Source organism: Rhinolophus ferrumequinum, chromosome 11 (assembly GCF_004115265.2).
Source record: "Rhinolophus ferrumequinum isolate MPI-CBG mRhiFer1 chromosome 11, mRhiFer1_v1.p, whole genome shotgun sequence".
Taxonomy (NCBI): Eukaryota; Metazoa; Chordata; class Mammalia; order Chiroptera; family Rhinolophidae; genus Rhinolophus; species Rhinolophus ferrumequinum.
In genome coordinates, this window is record NC_046294.1 from 88,989,555 (window position 1) to 89,013,879 (window position 24,325).

Consider the following 24,325-nt stretch of genomic DNA (forward strand, 5'->3'; position numbering starts at 1 on the left):
GAAGCACTAGTCCTTTCATCCCATGAGATGAAAGCAGACAGCACAGGTAAACACCCTAAATCTTTTCTCTGTCCCCAGCCCCAGGTAGGGACCTTCTCCCTTGCCATCTTTTTCTGGGTGAGGGCAAGACAGACTAGAAACCTCCAGAAGCTTAGGGCAGGCCCTGGCATAGGGTCACCTTGCTAAGCCAGGGACCCTCCCAGGATCTAAGGCCAGCCTGGGAACACCTGCTGGGGGTAGTTCCAGGCACATTGTTTGGGAGAAGCTATTATACTTGCCTCTAGTCTCAGAGTGAAACATGATAGGAGGCCCCCAAATGGTATCGGTAATGCCCAAAGGCTCAGGGGATGAAAACGTGATAATATCAAGACATTTTCCTCCAGCATAGCCACATTAATACTCCCAGGATACCACAGTGAAGCTGGCAGGATAGAATATACCAGGAACATAAAGGTGGTACTTGTAGTACTTGTAAGTAATCCCTAGGACACAGCAGTAATGACCGCTGAGACTCTCTGATGATAAGCACTGTAATTCCCCAGATGCTCTCGGGATGCCCCAGGTTATTTCTGTACCATCAAAGGGAGTAGGAGGGTGAACAATAAGGTACTAGGCAGGGCTGGTGGGCATTTTGGAGGCAAGGTCTGTGTTACTCCAGGCTTAGTAAGCATCTTCCTCCATCACTCACCCACTCAGAAGAGAGGCAGCTTAACCGAGTGTATGATCACAGACGTAGTGTGATCTTAGATCCTAGATCTGAATCCTGGCTCTGCCACTTACTAGCTTTGTGACCATGGGCAAGTTATTGTATTTTGCAGTGTATAATGCATATTTTTGCCCAAATTTGTGAGGGAAAAATAAGGATGAGCATTATATATGGGTTGTACTAATTCCATATCTATATAAATGTTTTTAATTCTGTTTTTTTTTTTAGATTTTATTGGGGAAGGTGAACAGGACTTTATTGGGGGAACAGTGTGTACTTCCAGGACTTTTTTTCCCAGTCAAGTTGTTGTCCTTTCTGTCTTAGTTGTGGAGGGCGCAGCTCCCCTCCAGGTCCAGTTGCCGTTGCTCGTTGCAGGGAGAGGAGCCCACCATCTCTTGCAGGACTTGAAGAATCGAACCGGCAACCTTGTGGTTGCAAGCCCACTGGCCCATGTGGGAATCGAACCGGCAGCCTTCGGAGTTAGGAGCATGGAGCTCTAACCGCCTGAGCCACCGTGCCGGCCCCCCCTTTTTTTTAAATTAAAGTTTATTGGGGTGACAACTGTTAGTAAAGTTACATAGATTTCAGGTGTACAATTCTGTATCACATCATCTATAAATCCCATTGTGTGTTCACCACCCAGCGTCAGTTCTCCTTCCATCACCATATATTTGATCCCCCTTACCCTCATCTCCCACCCCCATCCCCCTTACCCTCTGGTAACCACTAAACTATTGTCTGTGTCTATGAGTTTTTGTTTCTCATTTGTTTGTCTTGTTCTTTTATTGTTTTTGGTTTATATACCACATATCAGTGAAATCATATGGTTCTCTGCTTTTTCTGTCTGACTTATTTCGCTTAGCATTATATTCTCAAGATCCATCCATGTTGTCACAAATGGTCCTATTTCATCTTTTCTTACCACCGAATAGTATTCCATTGTGTATATATACCACAACTTCTTTATCCATTCATTTATCGAAGGACATTTTGGTTGTTTCCATGTCTTGACCACCGTAAACAAAGCTGCAATGAACATTGGAGCACACGTGTCTTTATGTGTAGATGTTTTCAGATTTTTTGGGTAGGTACCCAGGAGAGGGATTGCTGGGTCAGACGGTAATTCTATTCGTAATTTTTTGAGGAACCTCCACACTGCCTTCCATAGCGGCTGCACCAGTCTGCATTCCCACCAACAGTGGATGAGGGTTCCTTTTTCTCCACAGCCTCTCCTTAATTCTTTTATTTATGCTTATGAGTTAAAAGTGTAACTATAGAAATCAATAACGATATCTGTATGCAAAATAATAGCCTGGAGTATGATAACCGGTTTTGTTGAACTTACGACGAACTTGCAATGATGAAGAGTTCTTGTTTTATGATGCATAAATATTGTAAATTTGTACATAGATTTGTACATAAAATTTATTGTACCATAATGTTAAAAAGTAAATGCTAAAATTCCTTTATAATACAAAAACAAGTACCTAAATGTAAACAAATACAAATTTGAATTAAAAAATTAAAACAAAAGACTCTTCCCTGAAAGTTTGGGCCAAAAATGCGGGTGCACATTATACATGGGAGCACGCTATTATACACAGCAAAGTATGGTACCTAACCTCTGCCTGGGCCTCATTTCTCCACATGTGAAAATGGGGAGAACAGAAGTAACTTCCATATGAGTTGTTATGAAGATTAAATAAGTGATTGTATGTTATTATACATAAGATTCTTACAAAAGTATCTGAGTGTCCAAGAACTCTTGATAAACATTTGTTATTATTATCATCATTGTCAACTGTCCAAAGAAGCAAACATGTGTCCACGCAGCATGCACTACCAGCCCACGAGGGGCTGCCCCTGCGCTCGTCCCCGACGATACCAAGCCCTGTTAGCAAAGGACCCTGTCCTTTTGGAACTCTGTCTTGTGGAAAAGATAAATCCCAGGCCCAAATAACTATACAGCCAGATGCAGAACTATATCGTCACGGGGTGGCGTGGATGAGGTGCTGAGGGTGGACTTGGAGATGAGAGGGGTTATCCCAGCGGGGGTTCGTGAAGCCTCCTGCCAGAAGTGGATTTTGACCTCAGTCGTTAGATATGGGAAACAAGAGAGAACTTTAGGGGAAATGGCATGTACAAAGGCACTGAGGTAGGAAAGCATGGGACATGAATAGAGGGGTGTGTGGCTGTGTGGGCATGCTGGGAAGATGAGTCAGGGAGGGGCAGTCAACAAATACTTCTGGGCCTGGGAGTGTCTTTCTCAGGCGTGCTTTAGGTATATTCATCCAAGAAGCAGTGAAGGCAGAGTGGACCCAGAGAGCCAGGAGGCAGGGAAAGAAGTGAGCCAGCAGCTGCTGCCAACAGTCCCACAAATGAGCATTTGCTACCAGCCCCTCCTGCAGTGGGAACCACATCTAGTGGCAGCAAGGCTGGCTTAGTTCAGAGGAACCTTCTCTATGTCCTTTGTCTAAGTAGCTGACAGCATTTGCCCACAAGACACCAGGAGTGAGGGAGGGGGTGTCTTGGGTGCTGCTCAGGGGCCAGAGAATGGAGCCCACAGAGGGCAGCCTCACCAGCCTCACCTGGGGTTTGCACTCCAGACAAGCTGCAGACAGGGGCCTCACAGGTGAGTGCCAGGGGCCAGTACAGGTCTCCAGTCCCCTTTTCTCTAGAGCAGGGCTAGAATGAGGTCTTCACATTGGGGCTTCCATGTCCACTGGCTTATTTGGCTGGAACACGAGCTCATGTGCCAAAGTGTGGGCTGGGCTGTGTGACCCCTCCATGGGTGCAGACCAATTCAGCCCATGTGTCCTAAGAACTAGTTATTCGGGCCTGGCACTTACTTTCCTCTGCCGTGACTGAGGTGCTGAGAAGGGGCTAGCTTTCCTTTGCTTTTGCCTCGGTTTTTTCATGGCGACATCTACTGAGTCTGGTGGTATTCTGCTGACCAGCAGGTATGCAGGATTGCAGGGGAAGAAAGAAAAGCAGAGAGGGGAGGATATGGTCAGAGAGCAACCTGGCCGTCAATAGGCACTAGAATCTGCTAAGAAAAAAATAATCCTGTCTTCAGTGTGAAGAACCCCAAGCCAAAGCTTCATTGTAGTGATGGTGGGAAGTCACCACACCTCAGGGGTGGGGGTGGGACCAGGAAGCCCCCGCCAAGGCAGCCAGCTGGTGAGATTGTATCTGTAGGGAAGGGGTAATGCTTCTACCATGGGGTTCCCAGGTCTCTACGTATATCTTCTGAACACAAAGATGGGCCAAGATCAAGGCCAAGGACATAGTGAGATGACAGACTCCATCTCTGCTGCTAGGACATGTCTCTAGAGTGTCTCCAGACCTACAGGTGTGGGTGGGCCTGCTGTCTCCCATCCCCAAGGCCCTCCACCATAGAATGGTTATTTGCTGAGCTTCTCAGCCAGCTCCTTCCAGAGAAGGCAGACTCATATTAACAGCCCTGGAGGGAGCTGTGTCCTTTTGGCCTTCAGGCAGGCGGCAGAACGGAGGGTCCCAGTGGACAGTGGGATGCATATTTCCAGTTCTGGAAACTCGAATTCCAGGACTTTGGGGAGGGAGAGATTTCATTTAAGGCTACAGATCAAACTCAAACTCCCAATGGGACATTCTTGTGCCCATGGCCACTGGCCTGTTTTGCTGCTTGGGCCATGCCTGCAGCTGTGTCCCAACGGAGTCACCAGCCAGCGGAACTAATGTTCTCTAATGAGATCCGGGCCAGAGTGGCCGGGTGGGTTTTATTGTCTGTGGCTTGGTAATGAGACTCCTCATAAACTGGGAATAAAACTGGGGTCTGCATAGAACGGGGGAGGCGGGGGAGGCCCAGGAGTGGGAGTCGACTCTGCTTGCCAAATCTCATCCCCCTTCCCCTCTCCGTGGCTTTGTCTAGTGCTTTCTGAGCACTGCTGTTTGTCCCCCGGGGTGGGGGGGCCCCAGACCCACACCCTGGCCATGTGCCTGCCTGTGCCCTGGGGCTCTGTGTTCACACCTCAGGGACCCTGCCCTTGTCTCAGGCCAGACCCCAGGGTGTGATGCTCTAGCTTCTGGGAGGATACACCTCCACCGTGGTCCCCCTGCCACTCTGTTGTTGGGCATTCTATACCTTGCGCAGACCTGGGCTCTGTGGTCAGCTCTGGCTGGGCCACCCTCCAACCTATGTCCTCAACTTACCCCCTACGTCCCCAAGGAGGCCCCACGCTCTGGCTTATGAGAGGAGAGGAGTCGTGGCTGTTGAAGCGAATGACCACCTCACTGGACATGTTCTATTGTGACCTGTCTCAACCTCTCCTGTATCTGTCCATCCTAGCCCATTTCATTTCCTCACCTACTGGACTGGGAGTCAGAAGACCTGGCACCTAACTTGGCTACACTGGCATGAGATGGTCAGCAAATTACTAAATCTGTCTCACCTTCCTCATCTGTGAAATAAAAGGTATATTACTAATACCAGTCAACTCGGAGTTACTGAGAGGGTCAGCTGAAACTAGGAGCTGTAAGGAGTACCACAACATTTTCATTATTATTGGAGAAAAGGTTCAATCTACAACAGGAAAAACTGAGTGAAAGCAGGGAGTGACCCTGGGAGGATTCTCTACCTATCTGGCTGTATCATCTTGCTGAATGAAATGGTACAGTGGCCTGCTGGAGAAGGGTCCCATTGCTCACCTTTCCCCAAAATGTGGGAGTTTGAGGGAGGCAGGGGTTGGTCACTGGCACTTCCTGGCAACCCCAGGCTGCTGCCACAGTGAATGCTCCAGATGGGCAATGGCACCCAGCTGGACCCCAGCCTGGGAGCGAGGTTCCTGCTGGGGAGAGCCCTTGGCAACATACTGCAGAACAAAGGCCGCACAGCACCTGCTGCTCGTGCTGTACCCAACCAGCGGGATAGGTGCTTGCAGCCAGCCAAGCCCCCCAAGCCCCCCAGGGCTGCTGCAGCCTCTGCCATCATTTCCAGGTGGGGGCAGAGGCTAATTGTCCAAAGCAACTCCTGGTTGGAGACAAGGGAAGTGAGGTCAGCAGTGGGCAGGCAGCTGAGTAGCTCTTTCTCAAGGGAGTGCAAAGTTGGCACTGCCCAGCTGGCAGCCACAGAAGGGGCCAGGACAGCTCAGAAGAGAGGCATCGGGAAGAGGAGTAGTTACCATTCTGCTGTCCATTTATTTCCCACATGCCTGGTGATATGCTAAGCACTTTTCATACATTATTGTCGATCTAGCCTGGTAGAGCTGGGATTCAAACCCAGTACACCTGGCCCCACTTTGCTGTCTCGCTATGTCGGGCAGCCCAGATGGGGAAATATCCAGGTTGTAGGGAGAAGGACTGAACTATCTGCTGCTCCCTTTTGACTATGGCCTAGTGCCACTGCTGCTCAGCAGTGGAAGGCTGAAAGGCACAGATGCCGTGAGCCTCTGAGAATACATACCTTTGCCCCCTCCCCCCCCAGGATAAATTTTGGAATTATCCTTTGCCCTGAAGTGTGCTGTCAGGAAGTCGTTCTTTGTGTCCTTCTTGGGTCTTTCCTGTTGTACTGAGTTCATCTTTCATTGTGGAATGGATCAGGGTTCAGATATTACGTTTGATGTATTTCTTTTTTCTATCTCTTCCCTTTCCCTATCTCCCAGCCCCAAACAGCACAACAAGAGTTCAGGGCTTAAAGGGTTAACTGGACTAAGAGGTGTTATCTACAGCTCAGGGCATTCCCTTTGCAAGGTGATCCCGACTCAGATCTTAAGTTACCTCCTGCCCCAGCAAGCACATCTGCTGCTGGCTCTGCAGACCAGGTCTCTGTGGAGAGGGGTGGGCATCAGAGGGGAGAAACACTTGCCAGCTGGACTTGGGTACAGGGTGCTGGGCTCCAGGATGGCTGTCTTCCCCACTCCTTGCCGGTCATTTCCACTTCCCTTTCCAACAAAGGGCTCCCACTTTCTGCCACATGGACCAGGGATGCTTCCAGGAACATGTATGTTGCCCACCTGGACATACATATGGTTCTGCAGGGCTGTCCATGGAGGACCAAAGCCCACACTCACACCCCTTTTTAAATGCCCAGAGTATGCCGCCTTTCCCCTGAGATGATGCTTTTCCCCAAGTATTCACGCAGGAAGCAAAGATGCCAAATTAGTAGCTGAAAACCTATCTCCTGAGGCCCCTCCCAGCCATTCAGAGATCCCCAAAAGGCTCAGGGCAAGCCAGGCCCTAGTTAACACAAGGTTCCAGCAGAGCTCTGTTTGCCAGGGAGGCTGACAAGGGAGGAAAGTCTCTCTAGGTGAGCGTCTCCCTGAAAGGACACGAGACCCAGTCTAAAGTCAAGGGCAGAGCACAAAAAGAAAGCAGTGTCCAGGATTCCCACCCACTAAGGACTTCGCAGCTGTCTTGGAAGGAACTGGCTAAGGGCACGTCCTAGGTCTCCTCCTAGACTCATCCTCACGGACATGGACAGAAACCCAGGCATCACTAAGGCTCACAGCCACTCACAAAATCCTAGTTGCAAAGACACAGGAAATCAGTTATATGAAAGTATGTACATTTGATACTATACACTACCCTGTTTCCCCGAAAATATGACCTCGCCAGACCATCAGCTCTAAGGCGTCTTTGGGAGCAGAAATTAATATAAGACCCGGTCTTATTTTACTGTAATATAAGACTGGGTTTTATAATATGATATCCGGTCTCTTATTAATTTTTGCTCCCAAAGTCGCATTAGACCTGGTGGTCCGGTGGGGTCGTGTTTTCGGGGAAAAGGTGTTTATAGCCCCAGCCCCACGGTGACCCACAGACACCAGTGCACACACCTCCTTGTCCTAGCCCCCATAGGCTTGCACGCGCACAGTAAACGGTACATAACCAACACAAGCCTTGCACATGTGAGTGCATGCGCCCACTCCATACTGACGGTGAGACTACACACACTCAGAAATGTTATAGCCTAAGCCCCACAGCTGGCTGACATCCATTCTAGTCTGGTACACCAGCTAACATTCAAAGTTAAAAAAAAAAATCAGCAAAACAGGTGAACATACAGATACCCTCTCTGTCCCTCCTCCAGGTAGGAGCCATTCAATTTATCAGGTTAACCAGCAAAGAAACAATCAGGAAATATCAAAGGTACATTCACACCTCCCTTGGGTGTTTTCTGTTTGTGAATGAACAATGAATAGTTAGCTGCTAAACAATGGCAGACTCATAAACATAGTAACTGGGGCCCATGCTCTGCCCCCATCCCGGCCCCCTCCCCCAGCCTTGCCCATTTGCTCAGCCATCAGCACAAGGGTTCTGGCCTGTGTGACCATCCTGGCAGCATACAACTGGGTCCTGGGGTCAGACAGTAGCCAACAAGGAGGATTCACTGTGCAAAGCTGAGTGGCCAAGAAGGGGACCGATATCACAGTCTTAGCCAGCCTCAGACAAAGGGTCACCTGTCCCAAAGCCCAGCAGTTGAGATTCAGAGACATCTTCTAGGCCACTTAGCTGGGGGTGCTGGTTCCAAGCTCTGCAGTATCTCCTCCTCCATTCCAGCCTAAATCATTAGGCCTTGAATCTGATTCTGAGACACTCTCCACACTGCCTCTGAAACAGGAACTGAGATTCCCGTTTACACATGCTGCAAACTTCAGGCCAGCAGAATTGGTTTTGGCATAACATCCTGCCCAGCAAGAAGACCTCTCTGTGAGAAGTGGGGAGAAGAAAATAAGCCTACAGCCCTGACGCTGAGTTTCGTAGGAAACCACCATAGGCTGCAGAAAAGGGGTATGCTGCAGCCAGACTGCTCTTCTGAGGGTGTGCATGACACCTGAGGTGTGTGTTCTCTTTCCAGACAAAAGGTTTGGGGAAGCCAATTAGGGAGGGTGTGGTGTAGGTGGAACACCACCTCAGAGTACCTGTTTCTAAGGCAGGTTCTCTGTCTCCTCCCTGGGCTCCTCCCGTCCTTCTTTGGGATGTAGCCCCTATGTCTCACTGAACCTCTTCTCTGAGCTAACAGGAGGGAGATGTCACTCAGAGGCCTATGGGGCTTTAACACCCTGCCTGGTAAAGCTTGTGATGTTGAAAACATACTTCTGTGCTTACACTTCAATAGCCAGATTGGGCGTGTTTTGGAATCAGGGGGCCATTACACACTCCAGGGGCACCTGACCCCACTTCCCCCCTGCAGGCTCCTCTCTGCACCCCTCCATATTCCCTGCCACAGCCCAGGAGAACCCAGAAAAGAGCATCAGCCTGGCAAGTCCCCTGAGAGAAGCAGCAGCAGGCAATCAGGAGGGAGCCTGATGATGGTGGAAAGGGGGGTGCGGGAAGGGCAACTTCTCCACCTACCAGCCTTTGTTCAAGTGTCAGATGGGCACGACCACATATACACCTGCCTCCCTTCACAGAGGCACCAGGGGCACAGGCACTGGGTGCAGGAGCTTGGGAGTCTGAGTCCGGGGACTCTGGCAGCTACTGATGCTATCCAGCGATAGCAATTACAATCAGTAACGAGGGGCTAGTGCGCATTAAGAGCCTTTCTGAGCTGCGGTTCCTTCTCTGCATCCCACCCCCTCCATCTGGAGTTTTGGTGGGGGAGTGACCACACTTGAGCCAGGTGAGGCTGTCACCTCCCTGCTTCTACTTCCTGAGTGGGGTGGAGTAGGGTAGGCCTCCAGCCCCCCAGAGCAGGAATTAACCACTAAGCATCCCAAATCTGGGGGAAGGGAATAACCAAAAGAGGGGAGAATGGGGATGAGTTGCCCCCCTCTCCTGAACCTTCCCAGACTTTGACCCAGGCTTAGATTAACCCCTAGTGTGCCGGCTGGACCAACCAGAGCTCCAGGAAAGCTCCCTTTAGCTGGGTTCAGGGTGTGGGCAATATGGAATTGAAGGGTTCCCGGAAGCCCAAACACCGGTGGTCAGAAGTATTTCCTGCCGGCTTGGATGGCAGGGGAGGGGCTCAGTCAAGCCCCTTTGAAATGGGCAGTGATACCTGTATGCCCCGGAATTACCCCTCCCCTCAGGTCAGCACCCACAGGCGGCAGGGGTAGGGGCATTATGGAGCCGGCTTCCACAAAGTGCTTTTGATACCTTTGCCACTCCCCAAGATTTGCGGAGCTGGAGCTGGCAGCGAGCTGACGGTAGACCGCGTCTACACGCGAATGAGGCCAGGTTCCTGTCTTCCAGGAGTGCACCCCAGCCCAGCAACTCAGCAGCCAGGCTAGCCGCTTGAAACAAACCCCCGGCGAGTCTGCGGGCATCGCCAGCATCTCCTCCGGGTCGCTGCCACGGACGCCCGCCATCTAATATTCTTGCCCCACGCGAAGCTGGTCTCTTTGTACTCCATCCCCTTATGCTGCCACCCTAAGGCCACGACCACGTGTTCCAGCCAAGTTCCCATCCTGCCCCCAAACCCTTATCTAGCTAGAGAGGCCGGTGGTCTCAGGTTTCTTCCCGGAGGGCTGGAGGAACCCCCCACCTCCACCCCGACCGACTATGGTGTCGCCAGCCACCCTGAAACCAGCCAGTGTGGGCGCTGCACTGTGTGCAGCTTCCCATGGACACAAAGGGTTAAATCCAGGCAAGGGACTCGGTCGGATTTGCCTCCTAAACGCATTTTCCAGTTAATTCCCCAGCACCACACTCCTGGGCCAGTCCCGGCCTCCGCCCCCACCCCAACGGTCAGAAGGGCCACCGCGGGCCACCCTCGAGGTCGGGCGTCGGGTTAACCCCTTGGCCGCTGGTACTTCGAGGAACGGTACCCTCAGGAAAGTGGGTCATACAGCCACCTTGCTGGCACGAAACCCGTAGCGCCTCCTCGGAAGAGAGCCCCCCAAACTAGGAGCGGAGTTCCGAGAAGAAGCTCAGCCCTGCCAAGGCCCGGAGGTTGCGCTCGCGTGCGGGCCGGGCCCGGCCGGGCCTCACCCTACGGGAAGGGAACCGCAGGTGAGCGACAAGCTGCCTGTGCCGCAGGAGCGGGCTCCGCGCGCCCACTGGGGTGCGACGTGCTGTAGGAGGGGCCCGAGCGCCCGAAAGTGTCTGGCAAAGGGGCCTGAGAAAGAAACGAAGCCCCCCTGCCATCCTGCAAACCCACAGCCTGCCAGCTCCGAGACCGACGCCCTCTCCCTGGGGCTGTTGTCTCATTCCCCGAGACGGTTATTACGGTGATTATTTTGCATTTATGTAACTTGCAGTGTTTCCAAACTGCTTCCCGAGCTGAGAGCTGGTTATTAAATAAATAGAACGCTATTACATATTATTTTTGTGAAAACCTGAGCGGAGAAAGTGCTCTCTTGCTACATAGTAGAGACGTGCATCAGACTGCTTCCCTGCAGGGCAGGCTGCTCGGCTTCTCAGTCTCTCTTTCCCGGCGGTACTCCCCCACACCCTTACCTAAGCCGTGGCCCAACTTTTCTGGCTCCTTTCACTGCCTGCCACCCAGACGTGCCCTCCATCCAGCTCCCAGCCCCAGGGAGGCACTGGATGGGAAAAATATACATATAATAATAATAAAAAGGCAGAGGCGGAACGGTTTACCTGGGAGGAAGAATGCGGTCAAGCCGAGAGCGAGTCCCCACCAGCGTCGAGCAGCACCCGCAAGCCCCATCCGAGCCATCTGGGTCCTGGGGTCCGGCGAGAGCGGCCGCGAGCAGAGAGCTCCTAGCGCTCCGAAAACCAGCCGGAAGACGAAGAAGGATCACCGCCGGCCGGCGCGCGCTCGGAGGATCCAGGTCAGCCGCAGCCGTCGGCCGGGGCGGGGTGGGCTGGGTGGGCTCCGCGCCGCCGCAATCCCGGGCCCCAGCCGCCAGCGGCTCAGAGGCTAGGCAGATGCCCGCCGCAAGTTGCACGAGTCATGCCCCCTTCTCCACCGCTTTCCTCCTCAGGCCGGTCCCCGCCCTCTTCTTCCACGCAAAGCTGGGCTGGAGAGAGGGACCCACCCCCGGCGCGCCCGGCTGCCGTACAGTGCCGGCTCCTGGCCCCGGCGCGCTCACACCCTCCCGCTGGGCTCCAGCTTGCAGGCGTCCATGGCCGGCGGTCCTCCGAGGGTGGCGGGAGGCTCCCAGGCAGCGGGCGGGCGGCGCGGTGGGCTCGGGGCCCAGGCTGTAGGCGCGGGGCTCTGCGGCCAGCTGCTGGGGCGGCTCGGGCTGGGATGCTCCGCGTGAGGAGAGCCCGTCGCTGCGCAGCGCGTCCCCGCCGCCGCCGCCGCCGCTCCGCGGGATCCCAGCGATCGGCAACAATGTAGAGCTGCCCGGGCACCGAGTGGAGCCGCGCTCGCTCCTCTAGCTCTTTCTCTCCCTCTCCCAGCGCCAGCCTCTCCCCCTCCTGCCCGGTGATGTCAGGCTGAGGGGAGGGGTTAGCGTTAACCCCCGCCTGGCTCCGCCGCGCGGCTGGCTCGCGGCCGGGCCTCCGGTCGACCAAGCGCACCTTCCGGCCTCGGGCAGAGGCGGATCCTGAGCGAGGGTCGTGGGGTCCGTCTCAGGCCCACCGGCTCAGGAGATGCCCCTTCCGTCGCCTTTCAGCCCGGGAGAGGGCGGGAAGGCTAGCCACCTCCTCAGTCGCTGACAAAGGGAGGCAGTGACCCCTAGTGGCCGGCGTCGGGGGAAGAAGCTGCTCGGTGGGGGCGGAGTTAAGACGGCGTACGGGGTGGGGGTTGGGGGCTGTGGAAGAAAGCGTGCGGTCTGCGGAATACCGGATCTAGCAATGTCTGAACTGAAAGTGCTTCCACAGACCGTGTACTCCAATCCCGATCCCATTTTACAGATGAGGAAAGAAAGTCCCAAAGAAGGGTAAGGCCATTCGCCCAGGGGTAGAAAGGCAGAGAGGCAGAGCTCAGATTAGAACCCAGTAGCCAGAGCTCCCTGTCCTCTGGATCGTCTGGACGCCGAATGGAGAGGCAGCTAGGCGGGGACCAACTGGAAGCTACTAGAGAAGTCGGTGGTGGGCTTTAGTGGGTGAGATGGGGCCACTGAGGTTTCTGGTCTTTTCTAATCTCTGCTACCTCCAGTGGTTCTTTTCATAAAAATTGAAGCCCCTTCCCCTCCCCCAAATAGAGTGTGAATGGAGCTCTGTTCCCTTTGCCAGCACCTTTGTTTGGAGTGATTCTCAGGATTCCCTCAGTCAGTGTCCATGGCAGGGCAGGCACTCTCTGCCCCATCCCGTTTACCACCCACCATATCCGGGTGTGTTCAGCTTCCTGCCAAGGTGACTGGGCCCTCTGAGCTCCTTGCAGCCCTAAGCCTACCCTCTCCTCCTTCCCTCTGGAACTCCTTCTCCCACCCTTCCCCCCCCAGGAGGAAGTGGACAGATAGGGTTTCCCACTAAGGAGAACCCAGTTCTCCCCAGACGCCTGGCAGGAGATGCTCCCTTTGCCCACTGCTGCCCTTTGCCCAGCGGGCCGGAGCAGAGAGGAAATGCCCTTCCTGATCAATTGTAAATTCCAGTTCCTGGGAGAAGGAGGAGCAGGAGGCTGGGCAAGCTGGGCACCGGCTTTCCCAGTATTTGGGATATGGCCCTGGCGCATCTCTGGGTTTCTGGCTGCAGCAGTCTAATTTGGCACTCACAGGGACACTACCACACTCATGAATTTACATTTAAAAAATCGTATTTTTAAAATCGTATTCTTGGTATCAAACACTGTGCCAGGCTTGGGGATACAGAGACATCATCATTGCCCTAAAGGTGCTCAGTCTAGTTGGGGAGCAGGAGGGGAAGACAAACATAAACAGATGTTATAAACAAGCATTTAATATGTGCTGTGTCCCAGAGATGTACACACAGGATTTGGTGGGTCTTGAGAAAGTGCCCAGTTCAGTGGGGAGGTGGTGGGGTGAGGGGTGGGGGTACTCCACAGGGGCTGAGTGAGTCATCCATGGGACAATCTGACAAAGGCATGTACTGGAGAAAGGAGGCATTAAGGAGACGGGATTTAAGCTGTCTCGGTCAGCATGAAGAAAGGCACAAAGGCCAGGAACAGCTGGGTGAGTAGGGACCAAAAATGGTTGGTTGCAGCCTGAGCCTAAGACTTGGGGAAAGGAGAGCTCTGCAGATCCACGAATGCCGGGCGGCCACCAGGTAATTTTTACACTGGGCAATGCCTTATCATGATTTGTGGTAGCCCAGTCTGGCAGCCAGGCGCCTCCCCGCTGGCCTCTGAGTACTTGAAGGGCCAGTGCTTAATTGCGTTCATTGCTGTGATCTCACTCTGCCTGGCATGTTGCAGAAGCTGAATGGATGTGGAGGGGCAATTCCAGATGTGCCGCTGCCTGTTCGTTTCCCACTCGTGTCCTCCCACCTCTCCATCTTTGGGTAAGACTTTGATCTTCTGCTCTTAAATGGACTTCCAGAGAGGGTGTATCTGGGGGTTGGCATGGCTGCCTGGGGATGGGTTGGGTGGAGAAGATGGAGGCAAGTAAATAAGATAGCGTAGCCACCCATTCATCATCTTTAAACAGGCCCCTAAAACATGCAAACCAACATGGGTGCCAGGTGGGGGGGGGTGTGTGTGTGTGTGTGTGTGTGTGTGTGTGTGTGTGTGTGTGTGTAATGGGTTGCAGGGGACTGAAAAGGGAGCCAGAAGGGGACAAAGGAAAATAAAGTAGAGCTTGTTTACTCACAGAGTAAATAGATGCCTTTTTGAGTACTTACTATGCTTGGTGCTGAGGATACAAAAGTGAGCAACCATCAAGACCCTACCCAAATAACTCTGTTATAGAATGGAAGGACACTGCCAAAGAGAGCCAAAACATGCTGGCATCTAGAGGTGAGAGTGAGTTCTTCTCATTGTGGAGAGTAGGGAAGGCTTTCTGGAAGAGGTGACATTTGACTGAGCCCTGAAGTGTGGGTACATCAGATTTGGACCACGGGAGATCGAGGAGAAAATTTTGCTAGAGGGAATAGCTTGTACAAGGACATGGAGGTGGGAGAGGTCAGGGCCTGTGTGGGAACATCAAGCGGTCCAGTTTGTTTTGCATTCTGGAGATGTGTAAGAGAAAGGGACAGCTAGATTGTGAACTGTCTAGAAGGTTTCCTTCAGTGGTGGGAGGAAGAAGCGCAGAACCAAGCATCAGGAGACTAGGTTCTGGTCCCTACTCTTAAGCTGGAAGTCCAGGAGTTATTTCTTGTTTCTTCCCTCTTCTTCAACTACCATATTCCAATTCAAAAGCAAATGTTGTTGATTCTGCTTCCAATATATATCTTAAGTTTAGTGATATTGCTCCATTTTTACTGTTATCACCCTAGTCTACGCGCTCATGATTTCTGCCTGACCCTTGCAATATCCTCTGTCAGTATATAGTCTGTGCACACCGAGGGTAGGGAGTAAAATGTAATGGTCAAGTACTCAGGATCTGCCTGAATTCAGATCCTTAAACCCCCGCTCTGCCACTCAGTAGCTGTGTTATCTTAGGCAAGTGACTTACCCTCTCTGTGCTTAGGCTCCTCATCTGTATAATGATGGGAAATAATAACACCTACCTCATGGAGTTGTGAGGATTAAATGAGTTAAACACATTAAGTGCTTGGAATAAAGCCTGTTGTACAGGAAGAACTGTTCAAGTGTTAGTCATTGTTATTACTGTAATCTCTCTCTCCACATCCAATTTTGCTTCTCTCTGCCACAGTGCCAGAGGGATATATGTATTTTTAAAACTCTTTATTTTGAAATAGTTTTGGATTTGCAGAAGAGTTGCAAAGATGGTATAGAGTTTCCATATGTCCTTCATCCAGTTTCCCCTAATGTTTACGACTTACATAACCATGGTACAATGGTCAAAACTAAGAACTTAGCATGGTATATAACACTAGTAACTGAACTACAGAACTTATTCAGGTTTCTCATTTTCCCACTAGTGTCTAGTTTATGTTTCAGGATCCAATCCACAATTCCACATTGCATTTAGCAGTGGATTGTCTTCTGTTTCAATGATCAGGATCCAACGCCTGAGAACCTTTCCTTCTCCCACCAGCCTCTGAATCCCGTGTCAAGTCCTCAGCAAGGCTTATGGGGCTGTCTGCTTCTGCAGCCTGTGTCACCCAGCTCCAGGGCTTTGAGTAGGAGCTGCTGGGCTTTCCCGAGGTTCTAGCTGTCAAACACACCTCCTTGACCTTCCCCCAAGCTGTTGCATCTGCATCAATGCTCTTCCCCTTCTTTTTGGCCAGTTGCTTATCTTTATGGCTCAGTTTACGTGTGTCATTTCCCTAGGGTGGCCCACTCTGCCCTTCAAACCAAGTGAGTCTACTCCTACATGCTCTCGGAGCTCCCTTTGCAAACTTGCAGCCACTTTAGCAGTTGTCTATAATACTTGATTCATCCCCCACTTGGCTGTCAGCCCCTCCTGGGCAGGACCATGTCCGTCTTGTTCTCTGCTTTATCCCTAGCACCTAGAACACGGCTGGCACTTGGTAGGCACTTAATGAAAATGTGTTGATTGACTACATCACATCCTGTACCACTTTCTACTAATCACTTTTCCTCGTTGGGCCTCTTTCTCATCTGCAGATTGAGAAAATTAATTTGTTTGGTGGTTTCCCAATAGTGTTGTGAAAAGCCCTTGGAATTTCCTGGGTTCCCCACTCCCCGCTTCCACAGGAGGCATGTTTAAAGAGCACATGGTTTTCATGTGCTTTCTGAGAAAGATTCTTCTTAATGGATTCTGTTGCTTGAACACGTTTGAACCCCCCTGACATATTATTGCATTATATATTATGCATTGCATATAGTTGCATTATTTTATAACTCCATGATTTTTTTTTTTTTCCTGCAGGCAGTGGTGAGCCATTGAAGGTTTCTGAACAGAGAAACACTTATTGGGAACTGTCGGAGCTGTGCTTTCAGAAAATGAATCTGTCAATAATGTAGGTAGGATGGATAGAGGATTGGTCAATGAGGATGGAGAGGATTGAGGAGGGAGGGTTGTCATGGAAGCCAAGTGAAGAGAGAATTTAACAGAGGAAGAAGTTGCCAACAGTGTCTGATACTGCAGAAAGCAGGTGGGGACCAGAAGGGTCTTTGGAAACAGTGGCAAAAACACTAGTGACCTTTGAGAGAGTAGTGTTGGTGGCCAAACAGGAACAGAATCCAGATCAAAGTGGGAGACGGAGAAATGGGAGGTAAAAAAGCAGACAGCAGGTGTCCACCTGCTTTTGAGAAGTTCGGTGGTGGATGGAATGAGCAAAAGGGATCAGAAGCTTGGAGAGGGTTAGCATGACATAGACCAAGGGCTTATTTTCCCCTTTTTCATGGGAAATCAAAAGCTACTGAGCATCTTAAGCAGAGGGAAAGGGGGTAGTGGACAGCGAAGGTTGGAGAAACTGTAGGAAGTGAGAGTGTACTTCATGGAGCAGGCTCTGGAGGAGGCATGGATGGTGAAACTGAGGTGAAGGAGGGGTCAGCCTTGGAAAGGAGAGGACTCATCCTTCTTTGAGCATGGAGGGAAGATGAAGAGAGCAGTGAAGCTGGAAGTTTTAGGGTGGAAAGCAGGGAAGTTATTAATAAGGTCATTGCAGTGAAGTAGGAGTTGAAGTCACCTGTAGAGAGAGGATAAAGGTGGTTTCAGATCTCAAAAAGGGGAAAGCCAAAGGCAGTGGAAGGGAGGTGTGTTTAGCAATCTTCTAAAACCCGAAGGGACAAGGAATGATTGTAGTCTGTGTGCCTTCATGGAGAAGAATCAGGACCGATGAGCATGTGTGTTGGGGAAGTAGATTTTAAGTTAGTCTAGGGAATTGACAATGGAATGAATTCCCTGTCCCCTTTCAGATTAAGGCCCCAGGTCTTTATCGGGGATGCCATAGATGGGATTTTTGCCCTCGCATTGAGAATACACCAGATGAATTCCACGTTCCCTCCTGGCTCTGAAACTAATGACTGGAGAAATGACAGCCTACTCAAAGGACAGGCGCTTGGACTCAGCTTTCTCACATACCCTGTGGTTAGGGTCAGTGAGCAGACAGAGATCAGCCCTGTGTAAGATGCCATGCTCAGGAAACTGTCTCCAAAGCCCTGTCTCTGATTCCACAGGCTCTTTTAGAGAGGCAGCTATTGGGTTTGGAAAAGTCCCGAAGTCAATACAATAATGACGTCCTCTCCTGGCCATACCCCAGGCGTCTCTGTGTCACTCAATAATTGACTAACAAAGCTCACTTTGATGTGAGAGGTACCCTATTAAGAAGTCCCCAAGATTCCGCAACCCCCTAAAATCTGTTGATAAGAGAAGATAAACTTGTACATATATTAGAGTGGTATGCTGAATGGGGTCACCTACTCCTGTGTCCCCAGTCCTCAGTCCTGAGTCAGTTGAGGCTGAGGCCAAGGAAAGAGGAGAAGAGGAGGAGGAATCCCATGGAAGAAGTATAACTGAAGCCCTAGCCAGCCCCAGAGAGGATCCACTGGCATGGATGCCCCTGTCTGTGACCTGACAGGCCAGCCTCACCCCGCAGTGCTCCTGTGGGTTGCTGGGAAACCATAGCACCTAATTACTGTCATCATCCAGTAGCAGTGGTGATGATGATTGTGCCTCTGTATGCCACAGTGCATAGCAATATTTAGTTATTGTTATTCTTACAGAGATCACTGCAGAGCCTCCCTATTGCCATGGCTGCCATTGCTCTTGGGGACAATGGTGCAGCTGAACACAGCTGTCCCCCTCCCTCCCCAGGTCCAATGATCAAAGTGGTAACACAATGGCTCACAGGCAGTGAGCCTCTTGCTTATAGGCCATGGTGTCCAAGGGATCTCTGTGGCTTTGGGAGCTGGAGCTCTGAGCAATGATACAAAGGCCCAGTTCCATCTTGAACCACCCAATTCTCCAGAAAGAAAGGATTCTGGAAGGTAGATTCATCTACGATCTGCCTCTGGTCAGAAGGCCCTCAAAATGTTCCTATGAATCACCACACCCCAAATCCTAAGGAATTCTAGGTGTGACTAGAGGCAGCATTCTCTCTTTTTTTTAAAAAAGATTTTATTGGGGAAGGGGAACAGGACTTTATTGGGGAACAGTGTGTACTTCCAGGACTTTTTTCCAAGTCAAGTTGTTGTCCTTTCAGTCTTAGTTGTGGAGGGCGCAGCTCAGCTCCAGGTCCAGTTGCCGTTGTTAGTTGGAGGGGGCGCAGCCCACCATCCTTTGCGGGAGTCGAACCGGCAACCTTGTGGTTGAGAGCCCACTGGCCCATGTGGGAATCAACTGGCAGCCTTTGGAGCACGGAGCTCCAACCGCCTGAGCCACTGGGCCGGCCCTAGAGGCAGCATTCTTGATTTGGGATGGGAATACTTAAAACTCAGCAGTCGTACTGAGAAAACGGTTTCAATCAGAAGTTGCATGGATCACGGAGCTTAGACCCTGGAGATGGGAAAGGCTGGTAAGGGCTTCGGCCTGAACTATACACGATGTAGAAAAAGGCAAAAGGGAAAAGAACTTAGAGGAAGAAGACACTCAGCCTCCCAGCCATGCTCTCTTTCAATGGTCCCTTTAGATCCAGGACAAGCGGGTATTGTGGTCAGAATAGTTGTCAGGATGGACTACTCATCTAGAGGAACCTGATTTTTTTTTTTTTTTTTGAGAGCCATACTGAAGCCAAGAAATGGAATTTATTGTAAGGGAGGAATAGAATTCCTGGGTCAGCCCAAGTGCAGTAGAGAATGCAGCCCTGGGAGCATGGAGATGAGGCTGTACCTCCTTCTCTAGGGGGCTGTAGAGCTGTGGGTCTTAACCTCTTTGGGCCTCAGAACTTTTCAGGATCCGATGAAAGCTATGTCCCTCTGCCCTGCAAACAGCACATGTGTACAAGGACAGTGTTTATATGGCAACCCGCAGAAGCCCAGCTAGGGCCCTGACTTAGCAATCCCTGCCGAGGAGGGGGTCCTTCAGGAAGCAGGCAGCCCTGAGCCCAGCCCCGGGCTAATGAGGGATGTTAGTGACGTGGAGGATCCAGAATGAGGAAAATCTAAACCAGGTTTATATAATGTGAAATGAAAAGAAGAACAAGCATGATATATAACACTGCATTATAATTCTGTTAAAAAAATATGCACTTATAAAGAGAAAAATGCAAGGCAACCTAGAGAAGTGAAAACAATTTGTGGGTGAAGTTTTTTACTTAAAAATTTACTTTAATATCATTATAGTTACTTTAATAATAGATATTAATTTTTTTCTGTATTATATAAAATGCTTTTCCTCCAGAAATAAACTTTTGGATTATATTTGACTTAGGTGAATATGAATGCCCTATGCTCCTTGAGCACATGCTTATGGGAAATGGTGCTCCAGGAGGGTGCCAGGTGGCCTGGAGGTGACATCCAAAGGGTAGACAATGCCCAGGCAAGTCATTGAATTTTTAGGAACCTCAGGAGGCAGTTGAGCAGGGAGAAGGCATGTGATTTAAAGTTGAGGAGTCTGAGGTCTGAGTCCTGGATCTGCCATGACTAACTGGACAAGAATGTCACCAACTGTCCCAGTTTGCCTTGGATTGAGGGGTCTCCTAGTACATGGGACTTTCAGTGCTGAAAGCGGGAAAGTTCTTGCAAACCAGAATGAGTTGGTCATCCTAATAATGAACCACTTTAACCTCTCTGTACGTCAGTTTCCTCATTTGTAAAACGGTGTTGATGACTTCCAGGACCTTCATAAACTCTAATCTTCATACCTTTTGGGGATGATGATTACTGTTGGTGGTGGGGGGAATGGTGGAAAGGGGGCAGGGGAAGGGGTGGTTCTCCCCATCCTTGAGATCTGAGAGACCAAGAGCCTGTTCAGACACACACCATGATTTAGATATGGAGACCCTAACCACTGTCTCACAACAGGCTTTTAACAATAATTTATTCAATAACTATTTATGGAATACCTTTGAACAGAGACCATTCCAGGCATTGGAATAAAGCCATGAACTACTGAGCCATGCTCCTCTCCTTCCTGAGGCCGAGGTCTAATAGGGAAGAAAGGATCTGCAGGAAGTGGGATGCTAGGGATATCCAGGGACCTGTAGGAACTTCAGTTGTGTAGGGGTCCTTCCTTGATTTAGGAAGTCAGGAAGGCTCAGAGAAGCATTCCTGTAGAGGGAGCTGAGCCCCAGGTGATGTCATTTGGAGAAATCAGGCAGAGGGAAAAGCCTCAAGAAGGCCCAGGGAGTGGGGTGTATTGAAAACTAAGAGTAGTTCAGTCTGGGTGGTGCAGTACAAGAGGAGAGGGAGAGAAGGGGCTGGGGAGGCGTGTGTCCAGGTTGTATGGGACTGGAAACTGCGGTCCCATACAACCTGAGGGCAGCGAGGAGGCAAGGAAGATTCACACCTGGCCCCTCAGCAGCCCCAACCCCTACTGTGCTGAGATGGTGTTCCTGGGCCAGGCACCGACCCTGGGCCCGGGTTTCGCCTGTCAAGGCCAGGTCCTATGGACCTAAAGTTGCCAGCTCTGTCTCTCCTGCTCCCAGAGTTCCTGAGCCTGGCCCATCTGTTGAGTGTACCTGTGGCTGTAAGCCTGGTGTAGTCAATCTGTACCTCCCCATTAGGGGCCCTGCTGCCTGGCACAGACTATGACTGAAGAGAGCAGAGTGCCCCGCCCCCCGCCCCAGCGTGCTGCTGTCACCACAATGTGTATGGGCTTGATGGCTGCAAGGCACTGAGCTCAGGGCATGCCAGGGATTCACGAAGCCCAGGCAGCTGATAAAAAAATGAACAATTATACCAGTTGGCCCAGGTATAAGGAGGTGGGTGTACACCCATATGCAGATACGTACACACACATGCATATGTGCACATACTCAGATTCACTGATATTTATGCCCATACTTTCATTGAAACTTACGCAAGCACATGGAGAGATTACACATTCATTATGTTCATCCAACACTGACATGCATGTGTTGCAAATGCTCTATGTACGGCCTCACATCATGCCCGTCCACCCGAGCTGTCCCACACCCTATATTAAGTATTTAGCAAAGTGCCTGGCACATATGACTATTGTATTTTAATATGATATTATATTAAGACACTCAAATGTGTGCACATGTACCGATATGCTCATAGACGCACATACATTGCCCCATACTGTCCTTTAAAGGCAGGTGCAACTACAAAAACTCCATCCTTCCATGAAACTGGTACATATACTCCCATGTGCACCAATAAGCTCACTCTTACACAGATTGCCATAATTTGCTCTCCCAGTTTTACCTACACACAATCACAACAGTAATAATAATAATAATAATAATAATAATAATAATAGCAAAACCAGGTTGGGTGATTGCTTGATATTTTTCAAATGGCTTTCAGGCCTATAATCTCATTTGATCCTCACAGCAGCCTGGTGAGGTAGGTGGGTGGAGCAGGCATTAGTACCCCAGGTTTATGGTTGAAGCAGCAGAAACCAGAGGTTAAACACGCCATCTGGGAGGTGGCCTGAAACCTAGGTCTGACTTGTCCATGTAAGTGTCCCGTGGCTCTCATCTGTGTTTGACAACTTCCAGCTCAGTTTACTATGCAAAGCAGGAACCAGGACTGGGCCTGTCTAGACTCTGGGTTCTGGTCACATCATGCCCTAGAGTCACCCCCAGCTGGAGGCCAATAAAGGGAAACCGCCATCATCAGAAGTCCCATAAAGTCTCATTTACAACTCCCATCAGATGAAAGGAAAGGAGCAATGGACTGTGTTAGAGGGGGAAAAAGTTCTGATTTCCTTTAGGATGGCCCAGCCTCACGAGCTGATCCTGGGAGGACCTTAGGGTCCTGGGGTCGGGGTGGTGGTGGAGTGGGAAGGTCTTGTCCCATCTGGACTCTCCCCAGCTCCATGCACTTCTTCTCCCCTCTGTCTGGGCTGTCCTTAAGCTCTGATTCTAGGAGAAGGGGAGAGAAAAGGACAAGAAAGATGCCCCCTCCCTCAGAGCCCCTGTCTCCTCTCCACCACAGTGAAGCTCCCCTCAGCAAAACCTCAGTGCTGAGCCTTAAGGACTGTTCAGCACCCTGTCCCCTACCTGGCTAGGGCAGAAATGGGGAACAGGCTGCTGGCCCCCTTACACCTGGCCTGCCAAGTCCATGGAGGCCAGACCCTTAGGCCTCAGATCCAACAACTTTGAAAAAGTGATGAGACAGCTTTCTTCCAAGTTCCATTCCCTGTAAGGGAGGTGGCCTGATGGTGACAGAACAGGCAGAGAGATCATCTCTTCTTTTATTTCTGATGCTGCTGCTGCTTCACTCTGTGTACATTAGTTTCTACAGCTGCAAAATGGGGATAGTAAGACCAGTCTTATAGTGGTGCTATAAGGATCAGATGAGATGAGGTATGGAAAGCCCCCCAGCACCATGCCTAGCACAGTGCTGGGCCCCACTGTTTCAGCTGCCTGATGAGGGCCTCTACTACCAGTGCTGGAGGGGTGACATGGCAAGAGGCACTTCCCCAGCCTCCTGGGTGTGCTTCTCTGGCTGGGAGGGTGGGAGGCAGAGCACATCTGTTTGACACTTCTGTCAGCACCCGTTACCTGGTGTGTATTTTCCCAGTAGCTGATTACATTACGGCATGTGTTGATAAACATTTGGAATTGGAGCAAAGTAGTAACTGAGCAGAATAGTAAGCATGTGGTGGTTTGGTCAGGAGATGCTGGAAAGGGCCGGCTGTGATGCATGGGAGGTGGTGATGAGGGCCCCACTCTGGGAGCTTCTTTGCTGCCTGCCCTTTTCTCTTTCTATCTCTCTAATTCCCTATTTCCCTGCTTTGGCCCCCAAGCAGGAAATCCAGGCGTGGCCCCAGAAGCAGTGTATTACAGCAGAACAGGTGTGGGGTTTGGACTCAGACAGTAATGGGTTCCTATCCTAGCTCTGTCTGAAGGCTCTTAACACCTTGGGCCTATCCCTTCTCCTCTCTGAGTCTCAGTCTCCTCTTCTGTGAATTGGGTTTAACATCTATTCTACAGAGTGAAGATTGAGAAGACATCAACCATGCCTGGCACATAGAACTCAGCGCTCAGTAAGTGTTGGTTCTTTTCCCAGTTTACCTGGAGGAAAAAAGTCACCCTAGCCTGATTGTGCTTTGGATGTTAGCAAGAGTTTCTTAGGTCTACTTTGGACCAAGAGGAGATGGGCTCATGTTCTTCATAATGCAAACTTCCCCACTTCCGACCATGGTTAGGACTGGAGCAGGTGACCCAGGGTGCATGTGGAACCTTCCTCGCTAAGTCTTTATATACCTGTGCACTTATGACAGCTGTAGTTAATTATTTGTGTAGTGATCTGTCTGATGTCTTTCTTCCTCACTAGTCCGCAAACACTCCGAGGACAGAGACTGTTACCTGGTCACAGTTAAAAGCCCAGTGCCTGGGACCTGAAAGAATGGAGCCCTCTCACCTATCTGATTGGTCCAAAGTAGAATGGTCAAGATAACCCTGCTCAGAGTTCTGTGCTGTCTTATTTCATTTGTTCCTGAGCTTAGAGCACTAGTTGTACTTCTCACCTGGCCGTTGCATAGATTGCCTTGGATTCACTTCCGGTGAGTATCTCTTGTCTCTGAGTGTGGGCTTCCCAGGACTGGGAGGGCATTTAGACCTTCAAGAGAAGCACGTGAAACTGAGGGCTGAGGCGTTGGAAATTCAATGGGAGTGAATAAATGGAGGAGGGATGCTTCTCCTAGCTCCGTCTCCTGCCTCTGT

General features: G+C 50.7%; 1 protein-coding gene and 1 long non-coding RNA gene across 2 annotated transcripts in view; one reads left to right on the forward strand and one right to left on the reverse strand.

The window, feature by feature from the left end:
• NECTIN1 (nectin cell adhesion molecule 1) overlaps window positions 1-11,461 on the reverse strand; it is a 70,917-nt gene extending 59,456 nt beyond the window's left edge. The window contains exon 1 of the mRNA XM_033120511.1: window positions 11,228-11,461. Within this exon, the coding sequence (XP_032976402.1) occupies window positions 11,228-11,306 (79 nt within the window). The 5' untranslated portion in view covers window positions 11,307-11,461. The remainder of the gene's footprint in view (window positions 1-11,227) is intronic.
• An 893-nt stretch (window positions 11,462-12,354) lies between these two features.
• LOC117030879 (uncharacterized) lies at window positions 12,355-16,547 on the forward strand. Its single transcript, XR_004424450.1, has 3 exons — window positions 12,355-12,477; window positions 13,911-13,996; window positions 16,453-16,547. It is a non-coding gene; the product is annotated as an uncharacterized LOC117030879 (long non-coding RNA).
• Window positions 16,548-24,325: the final 7,778 nt, after the last annotated feature.